Source organism: Scomber scombrus, chromosome 10, assembly GCF_963691925.1.
Source record: "Scomber scombrus chromosome 10, fScoSco1.1, whole genome shotgun sequence".
Taxonomy (NCBI): domain Eukaryota; kingdom Metazoa; phylum Chordata; class Actinopteri; order Scombriformes; family Scombridae; genus Scomber; species Scomber scombrus.
This window is the reverse complement of record NC_084979.1, coordinates 31,981,657-31,991,656: the sequence shown is the minus strand read 5'-3', so window position 1 is coordinate 31,991,656 and position 10,000 is coordinate 31,981,657. Positions and strand designations below refer to the sequence as shown.

Genomic DNA, 10,000 nt, shown 5'->3' with positions numbered 1-10,000 from the left:
ACTGCACCTACTGCTCCTACTGCACCTACTGCTCCTACTGCTCCTACAGCACCTACTGCTCCTACTGCTCCTACTGCTCCTACTGCACCTACTGCACCTACTGCTCCTATTGCTCCTACTGCAAATTGCCAGAATCCAACGCGACCGGACAACAAGAACCAATCAGAGCCAGGGTGGTGTCTGATGGAGTGTCTGACAGCTGTCAATCACTGCTCACGCACACAGGCCCCTCCCCCTTCCTCCTCAGCTCGGTCAAGCTCATATCTCCGAGAGCGGCTTCAGGAGCGTAGAGTAAGTAATGGCGTAGCAACAACCATCAGCGAGGACAAAACTACCGATACCTCCGTTACCAACAACAGCATACACGAAAGCTCAAAGGAGCTCTGACTACAATCCTTCATTCTGTCCTTCTTTCCTTCCCTCCTTCGTTCCTTTCCTTCCTCCCTTCCTTCTTTCCTCTGCCCTTCTTCCTTCCGCTTTTTTAGTACCTGCTCTGCCGAGGTTCCAAGCGAGCCAAGCCGATACTAAAATGTGACGTCAACAGACTGCCGGCCACTGATTGGTCACAGAGTCACTGGAAGAATCATGAGCCGTCCCACACAAGAATCAAACCCGGCATTTTTAAATACCGACAACAGCGTTACAGAGATTAGTTTCTCTTCTCTTGCTTTGTGTGAGACAGAAAGACTCATACAGCAGCAAGTACACCATCGCCTCCATGTCCTCCTTTGGTTGTGTTTGTGTCGCGTAGAAAAAACAAAGTCAAGGCAGTTTAATGCAGCGTTGCTATGACGACCCCGCTCACGTTGAGTAGGCACTTTTTTGTAATGGCAAAGGTTCCTAGAACCGGACCAAGTCGAGTAGAGCTAGAACTGTAGAGTGGAAAAGCGCCAAAAGACTCATTCTAAGGTAACAAACACACAACTCTTGTTTTCAGTGATTCTACACGAATTAAAATATACTCATGAAGTCAGTTCTGCTTGAAGCCACGAAGTTCTTCACACTGGTCCTTTAAGTTTTTTGCAGTACAAACCACCAGCTGCACTCTGACTGTTCCTGGTTCTTCGGTGGTTTTAACACATCAATGCATTTGCACTGTTGTTTATTCGGATGTACAGTTCACAGTTTTAGGTGTTACTGTGCTATTTATGTTGTACAGTGTCAGAAGTGTTGCATTAGTTCACAGGCTTTGCACTGAAATGCAGATTGTATAGATTTAGCCATAATCACATTTTATTCTTATTTAATTATTTAATTATTTCCTTTTTCTATTTTCTACTCTGACGTTACTTTCCTTTATATTCTTATTTCTGCAGCTGCTGTAGCAAATGAATTTCCTCCTGCAAGTCAATAAAGGTTATCTTATCTGATCATATCTCAGCCAATCAATGACAGTAAGAGGAAGTACAGAAATGCAAAAAAAGAAATTGACTGATTTCTTACATTTTCGGCATTAACAGTCCAGTATATAGTTTTTATATTGCAGTGTTGTTACTGTGTCTCTGCCACTAATCATCACACTTACTGTATGATGCTGCTGGTATAATGCTGCTATCTAACAGTTTGTCTGCCTCGTCATCTCCTTCTTCCTCTCTCTCTCTCTGCAGCTCAAACCTGCTGTCAGACAGTATCATATGTTGTGACTTCAGGGACATTTTTTTCCTTGAGTTCCTCTTTTAGCAACTTTACCACAAACTCTCTTTTCTCAGTAAACTCTAGAGTACATGTAAGACTGAAACATGACCGTGCACTGATACGTATCTGTGTGATACTTTTAGGTATGCAGCCGTTTGGCCTCCAACGTTCACATTAGAGAAGACGAGACGACAGGATAGAAATGTTGATACATACGTCTGCAAAAAAAACACTCGAGAGCAACAAGCTCAAACCTGCATTAACTGATGTTTTGTTCTCAGAAACAAGCAGTGAACACAACACAGACACACTGATTGTATGAGATGCCACAACACGCCAATTTTAGACGAACAATGCAACTCCACACCAGTTTTACTCAAGAGATGTAACTACTGGGGTTGGGTTCAGTTCACATACCAATACAGTATCTGGAATTCAGTACCAGCACCCAAAGGCTCACTACGTTGTTGTTACAGATAGATTGTAGTGTTGGAGCCTCCATGTGAGACAGTGCACTCAGTAAATGTGTGTTTTTAAAAAACTTATTTCAGAACCGATTTCACTCTCAGCCCCATAAGATACCGAAATTTAACCCTAACCCTGAACCCTAACGTGAATCGGTACCCAGTAGTACCGACATCATTAAAATGGTTCCCTTAGAAGTACTGAGTTCTGAACCCCTAACCACCAACTACACACTTATTATAAACAAAAGGTGTTAATACAATTCACATTTGTTGGGTCACTGTTCACATTTGAACTGATACTGGTACCAGTACAACAGGTCTATCTGGAATCCGATCCCAGTACCAAACGGTACCTTTTTACTACGTTGTTGTTACAGATAGATCGTAGTGTTGGAGCCTCAATGTGAGACGCTTCGGCCTGTAAATGTGTATAAAAACATCGGTATCATGTGGGACTCTCTCACTCCCACAAGATACCGAAATTTGGCAGTGAATGATTTAACGTGAATCGGTGCCCAGTGGTACCGACATCATTCAAATGGTTCCTTCCTTAGAAGTACTGAATCTGAACCCAACACCACCAACTACACACTGACTTCACACAAGAGACACAACTACACAGCGGTTTTATATAATAAAAGAGATTTTCAGGGTAATGAGTGAGGTCTGCACAGTTAAGCTCCCAATAAATAACTTTATTCTCTTTATTGAGGCAATGTTTTGATCAGTAAGACTTTCTTCTGGTAAATGTGAAACAGAAACAGACATTTCTTGGAAAGGCAGAATTCAACTGAAACCATTGTCCCGGAAAAAAAGAAGAGAGAATCCTGGTGTTTCTTTTAACTCCCATTAAACACATTCTTGTGAACCTGCCATCTAGTGGTGTTTGTTTTCCCTGCAGCTTGCTGAGCAGCAGGAGATAAAGGTCTGATTTCTCACATTTGCCTCAGGAAGAGCTTACTGATCGAAACGTCGCCTCAAAAAAGGTGAATAAAATAGATGAGACGTGGATGTGCACACTTGGTTCCTCTTCTGATATATTAAATAAGACAAAGCTTGTTGCATGTTTAACAATGTGGTGCATTTTATAAGATCATCATGTGTTATTTTATGTAAAACTTCAATCTGAAAAGTAACTAAAGCTGTCAAATAAACTTAGCCTAGTGGAGAAGAAAGTACAACAGTTCCCTCTGAAGTGCGGTTCAGTGGAAGAATGAGGTAGAATCAAGTCAAATAAAACACCTTCAGCAACTTCAGCAAATGTACTTAGTTACTTTCCACCACTGGAACTAACAGCTTTTACTATAATGGTGCAATGTGCCTTTAACAGCAGCCTGTCAGAGCTTTACTTGAATGAATGTATAAGTCACTACATCGTGTGTAACTGGGTCAGATGTGTGTTTTTCAGCAGTTTCAGAGTTTCATGTATGTGTAGTATCACTCAGTGACCTCAGTGACTCACCCCAGGGTGCTGATGAAGCCGTTCACTGACCCCTCAGCGTACAGAGACACGATATCCCCGATATGAAGGAAGCTGGAGGCAGAGTCAGACATCCTGCAGCGGCTTCAGGCTCCTCCAAAAAAAATAAGAAACACGCAAAAAACACTTTCTGCTCCAAACTTCAACAGCCTCAAAAACAAACTTCAGAGTCTGTTTTCTGTCTTTCATGCAGCAGCCGGAGTTCACAGCTCTTCACATTCAGAGTTCAGTCCCACAGCTCAGTCCGCCTTCACTGTCACTGCCGGGTTCATGACAGCGAGCTGCAGACGCTTCAACAACAAAGTTCAGAGACGAGCAGAGACGAGCACAGCTGACCGCGTGTGTGTGAGGCTGCAGCTCAGTATCACCGCAGATATCACAGGACTTACAGGAGTTTAAAGTGCACGGAGAGGTGAAGACACGCACAACTCTCCCTCACTGTTCCGTCAGTGTGTGTGGGGGGCGCGTGCACGTCCGCGCTCCCGCCGAAGAACTCCGGTATTAAAAACCAGGAAGTGAGTCGAAGTGTTGATAAGACTTCAAGAAAGAAAAAAAAAAAGTGCCGCAGGGTGAAACGCACGCATGCAACCAAGCTGGAGCGTGCACGGGCAAGTTTTTTAGGCACGTGCACGCGCGCACACGCCCCTGTGTCACTGGTGGAAGAAGTAGGCCTACTCAGATCCTCCAGTAGAAGTACCAACACAGTACAAATACTCTATTACAGTAAAAGTACTGCAGTATTATGAGCGATGTAGTATGCAGTATTACAGTAAAAGTACTGCAGTATTATAGTGATGTAGTATGCAGTATTACAGTAAAAGTACTGCAGTATTATAGTGATGTAGTATGCAGTATTACAGTAAAAGTACTGCAGTATTATAGTGATGTAGTATGCAGTATTACAGTAAAAGTACTGCAGTATTATAGTGATGTAGTATGCAGTATTACAGTAAAAGTACTGCAGTATTATAGTGATGTAGTATGCAGTATTACAGTAAAAGTACTGCAGTATTATGAGTGATGTAGTATGCAGTATTACAGTAAAAGTACTGCAGTATTATAGCGATGTAGTATGCAGTATTACAGTAAAAGTAGTGTTTTGGTCCCTCTGACTGATATATTATTATTATGACATCATTAGATTATTAGCTTGTTAAATGTAGTGGAGTAGAAAGTACAATATTTCCCTCTGAGATGTAGAAAGTAGAGGAGTATTAATCCTGCAGACACACCGACCCCCAGTCAGACCTTAAACTATTGTTCCTTTAAAAAGTAATCATATTATCATATTATCACATTATGGAGCCCAACTCTGAATGTCAGAGATCAGCTGAGTGTGTAAGATAAATACCAACAGTGTGTCAGTGCAGAGCTGTAGTTAGCCTAGCTTAGCATAGAGACTGGATGGACCTGTTTTTTACACTCAGTCAAATGTAAAAAACTGTTTGTGATATTTTTTTACACTCAGGCTTTTCTATGCATGAATTGAAAATGCAGGTGGATGAAAATACATCTACAATATGTGTAAATGCACAACAGAGTAACATCAACACACACAATAACTGTGAGCAAGAAAAGAGAAGTGAAAGTCTTCAAAGAACTCATTAAATATGCAAATGTATGTGTGAGTTATATAGAAACACAAGAAACTGCATTAAATGACACTCATACTGATGAATGCTGTGTATGCACGGCAACATAAATGTGATGACTGAGTCAGCAGAGACACACATTCAACAGCTGCATGTCTCCAAACATTATTTTAAGTCGTAATTACACAAAAAACAAACTCATAGTGACGTCTGCAGAATGAGAACTGGCATGTTTCAAAGAAGTACGCTCCGGAAACTTGTGGTTTTTTTGTGGAAACCTACAATTTTCTGTGAAAAAGACACAAACTGAGATACACACTGTTGTTGTGTGTGTGTGTTTGTGTGTGTTTGTGTGTGTTTGTGTGTGTTTGTGCAGTCATGCTGACTGGACTTCCTGTTTTAGCTTTTAAAGCAGCAGGCGGCTGTTAGACAGGCTGGTAGACGCTGTAACTGTGTTCCAGTAAACGCACCACAGACACCAGCAGGACCAGTGCTGCTCTGTGACTCAGACTGGAGGAGGAGGCAGCGACAGGAAGGTCAAACCAACACCGACTGGCAGCGGCTCAACTTGAGTTCCCTCTTTCCTTCCTTCCATCCTTCTTTCCTCCGTCCTTCATTCCTTCCTTCCTTTTTCCTCCTTTCCTTCCTTCTTTCCTTCCTCCCTTCCTTCTTTCCTTTTTCCTCCTTTTCTCCCTCCTTTCCTTCCATCCTTCCTTCTTTCCTTTCCTCCCTCCTTTCCTTCCTCCCTTAACCTTCGTGTTTTGACTGTTCCTTCCTTTCCTCCCTGCTTCTCTATTTCTTTCCTCCCCCCTACCTTCCTCCCTTCCTTCTTTCCTCTGTCCTTCTTTCCTTCCTTCTTCCTTTCTTTTTTCCTCCCTTCCTTCCTTCCTCCCTCCCTCTGGGCCAACGGAGCAGTGCAGTACCGACTTCAGCCTCACCGATCCCCAAACAATCCAATCATTCGGCTCTTCTGGACTTTTGAAGTGTGATCAAACCGAACTGATTAAGTTCTGATAGTCTCCCAATAGCATCATGTGATGTTATAAATACACAGTTTATATTATATGTTATATACAAAGCAGAGCGACACACCAGTACCTCATCACCTCTTTCTCTCTTATCTCCTCTGCTCACAAACTGTCCTTGATCTCCTGAATCCTTGCAACACATTCCTGCTCTGTAGCTGCCTCTCAATGCTCGTACACTCTGCCTCTCAAAGAGAATCACCTTTGCTAGTTGACCCTCTGCAATGCCATGATGTCATATTGGCCCTTACTTCCCTTACTTCTTTCCTCCCTTCTTTGACCTGAGGACAACCTTCATGAATGGGAGTCATTTGAAGCTATCTCTAATGTAATTGAATTATTTCACCTGAACAGGGACTTGAACCCTGGACCCTCAGATTAAAAGTCTGATGCTCTACCGACTGAGCTATCCAGGCTCTGTGAGAAGCCTTCTGTGGAGGAAAAAGTCAAGATCCTAAATCATATAATAATAGATAACAGATACTTTTATCCAAGGTGACGAACATCTGAGAGTTGATACAAAAAAAGCAAGATTAGCAAGATACTAGCTTGCCAGTATATTTCTTTTGGTCGCTTGTTTATGAAAAATGTGTAATATTTCCTTAGGAAGGAGGAAGGAAGGAAGGAAGGAAGGGAGGTAAGAAAGGAAGGAAAGAAGAACAAAGGAAAGAAGGAAGGGAGGAAGGTAGGGGGGAGGAAAGAAGGAAATAAAGAGAGAAGGAGGGAGAAAGGAAAAGAGGAAGGCAAGAAGGAAGGAAGGAGGAAGGACGGGAGGTAAGAAAGGAAGGAAGGTAGGGGGAGGAAAGAAGGAAGGAAGAAAGGAAAGAAGGAACAGTCAAAGCAGACGGGGAGGACGACATGAAGGTTAATAAGCAACTAATACATTGAGACTTAAGTCGGTATGTATCTTGAAGTGTAATACCACTGATGGCCACTAGACGTCCCAAATGACAGACTCAACTTTACTAAGTTTGTCTTCAACATCTCATTCTGGTCTCAATCTTTAAATTCAGACCCTCTAATAAATGTGGGGCTTGTCTGGTTTAATATACTTTGCTTGAACAGGGACTTGAACCCTGGACCCTCAGATTAAAAGTCTGATGCTCTACCGACTGAGCTATCCAGGCTCTGTGAGAAGCCTTCTGTGAAGGAAAAACTCAAGATCCCAACAATGCACCAGCTCATGATTTCATTCAGCAGACACTTTTATCCAAAGTGACGAACATCTGAGAGTTGATACAACAAAACAGAATAGATACTTTATTCTCATCGCACTGATAAAACAATACAAGACTTAGTTCATAAAATCTGTAAGTGTCCTTTAACCTTCCTGTCATCCTCCAGGGTCAAATTGACCCCATCTGTTTTGACTGATCCTTCCTTTCCTCCCTCCTTCCTTCCTTCCTTCATTCCTCCCTCCTGTCCTTCCTTCCTCCCTCCTTTCCTTCCTCCCTTCCTCCCTTCCTTCCTTTTTCCTCCCTTCCATCCGTCCTTCCTCCCTTCCTCCCTCCTTTCTTTTTCCTCCTTTCCTTCCTCCCTTCCTTCCTTTTTCCTCCCTTCCATCCGTCCTTCCTTCCATCCTCCCTCCTTTCATTCCATCCTTCCTTCTTCCTTCCTTCCATCCTTACTTCCTTGACCCGAGGACAACAGGAGGGTTAAATAAATAATCATTGTCATATAAAATAGAAAAATAGAAAAATGGAGAATATTACACTGGTTTTTATTTGCATATTGTATTTGCTGAGAGCTTCAGAAGTCAGTCCACAACCCAAGGGGAGAAACAGTTTGTTTGTGTGTGTTGGGATGGTCATCAGTCTGCCTGAGGGGACAGTGGGAAAACGTGACTGTCCAGGTTGGATCGGGTCTCTGAAGATGCTGTTTGCACGTCTCTGTAGGCGGGTTGAGTGGACGTCCTCTAACTTCTGATGATCCACTATGATGATTTAATTACTCGCTGCAGGTTCTGCTGTCTGTAGCAGAGCAGCTGGAATACCACACTGTACTTTAATTTATCTGTGTTGCACTAAAGCACCAAGTACAATAGTGTAATACCACGAATGGCCACAAGATTCCACAACTGACAGACTCAACTTTACTGTGTCAATCTTTCTCTTCAAGAACTTATTCTAGTCTCAACCAGGTGGGGAGTTCCGGTCCACTGAAATGAGGCCAACACAGAAGTAACTTAAAACTGCATTCTATCAAAAGGCCACCAGGGGGCGACCGTTTTGGTGTCAAAAGGACTTCCATCTCTATACAAGTCAATGGTGAATTCACCAACTTCTCACTTGATTTCTAACCTCAGTAAACGTTTTCAAAATGTGTTTATGGTCTCAATCGCTAGTTTAAAGCCTTCTTCAATGCAGTATGATGTTCATTTGGGACATTTTGGCCTCCCTGATTTTATATGTGACGATAAAGCAGGGTATGCATTAGGGCGTGGCTACGTGGTGATTGACAGGTTGATTGGTTCACAGGTTCAGGAGGGCGCCTCTTGCTCCTCCTGATGCCCATATAAGTAGAATCCCTGTTTTTATTTTTCCCAGCATGCACCTGAAATTTTCAAGATGGCGCTGCTAAGATCCAAAACTATTGGCCTCCGAGCAGCAGTCCACAGACCAATGGGTGACGTCACGTCCATTTTATATAAAGTCTATGGTCTCAATCTATAAATTCAGACCCTCTAATAAGTGGCGGGGATGTCTGGTTTAATATACTTCGCCTGAACAGGGACTTGAACCCTGGACCCTCAGATTAAAAGTCTGATGCTCTACCGACTGAGCTATCCAGGCTCTGTGAGAAGCCTTCTGTGTTGTTGTCTTCTTTACGAAAAGTTTATAATATGTTCTTCAGACACGTCATTGTAGCTACGACTAAACTGAGTTAACCTCATGCAAGAACATTTTCTTTTTCTTATCCCAAAACTCTGACTATGGTAAAGTTTGTTTATACCACTGTTCCAAGTTCAATTCATCAAACATTACTTTTTGCTTTAATTTCTCTATATTAAGATTAATCAGCAACTACCACCTTGAGGCTGAAGTCGATATGTATTTTCAAGTGTAATACCACCGATGGCCACTAGATGTCCTAAGTGAAAGCCTTAACTTTACTGAGTTTGTTTTCAACATCTCATTCTGGTCTCAATCTTTAAATTCAGACCCTCTAATAAGAGAGGTCTGAATTTAAACCTGGGAGGTATACCTGGGAGGTATATTAAACCTCCCAGGTTTAATATACTTCGCCTGAACAGGGACTTGAACCCTGGACTCTCAGTATTAAAAGTCTGATGCTCTACCGACTGAGCTATCCAGGCTTCAGGTATATAATTCTCAGGAGGAAAAACTCAACATATAATAACACCAGATACTGAGATGAGGCTGTTTGAATTGTCGTCCTCCGTTCCGTCATTCCTCCCTTCCTTCCTTCCGTCTGTCCTTCCTCCCTCCCTCCTTCTCTCCTTCTTTCCTTCCTCCATCCCCCTTTCTTCCTTCCTTATGTCCTTCCTTCCTCCCTCCCTCCTTCTTTACGTCCCTCCTTCTTTCCTTCCTTCGTTCCTTCCTTCCTTCTTTCCTTCTTTCCTCCCTCCCTCCTTCTGTCTTTCTTTCCTCCCTTGCTTCCTTCCCTCCTTTCCTTCCTTCCTTCCTCCCTCCTTTCTTTCCTTCTTCCTCCCGTGTATCCTTCCTTCCTCCCTTCCTTCCTCCTTTCCTTCCTTCTTCTTCCCTTCCATCCTTCCTTCCGCCCTCCCTTCCTTCCTCATTTCCCTCCTTCCTTCCTCCCTTCCATCCTTCCTTCCTCCCT

General features: G+C 42.8%; 1 protein-coding gene and 1 non-coding gene across 2 annotated transcripts in view; both read right to left on the bottom strand.

The window, feature by feature from the left end:
• itpr3 (inositol 1,4,5-trisphosphate receptor, type 3) overlaps window positions 1-4,012 on the bottom strand; it is a gene marked incomplete in the record, with an annotated part of 118,258 nt that extends 114,246 nt beyond the window's left edge. The window contains 1 exon segment of the mRNA XM_062427517.1: window positions 3,565-4,012. Within this exon segment, the coding sequence (XP_062283501.1) occupies window positions 3,565-3,656 (92 nt within the window).
• Window positions 4,013-8,918: 4,906 nt separating this feature from the next.
• trnak-uuu (transfer RNA lysine (anticodon UUU)) lies at window positions 8,919-8,991 on the bottom strand. Its single transcript has one exon. It is a non-coding gene; the product is annotated as a tRNA-Lys (tRNA).
• Between the last annotated feature and the right edge of the window lie 1,009 nt (window positions 8,992-10,000).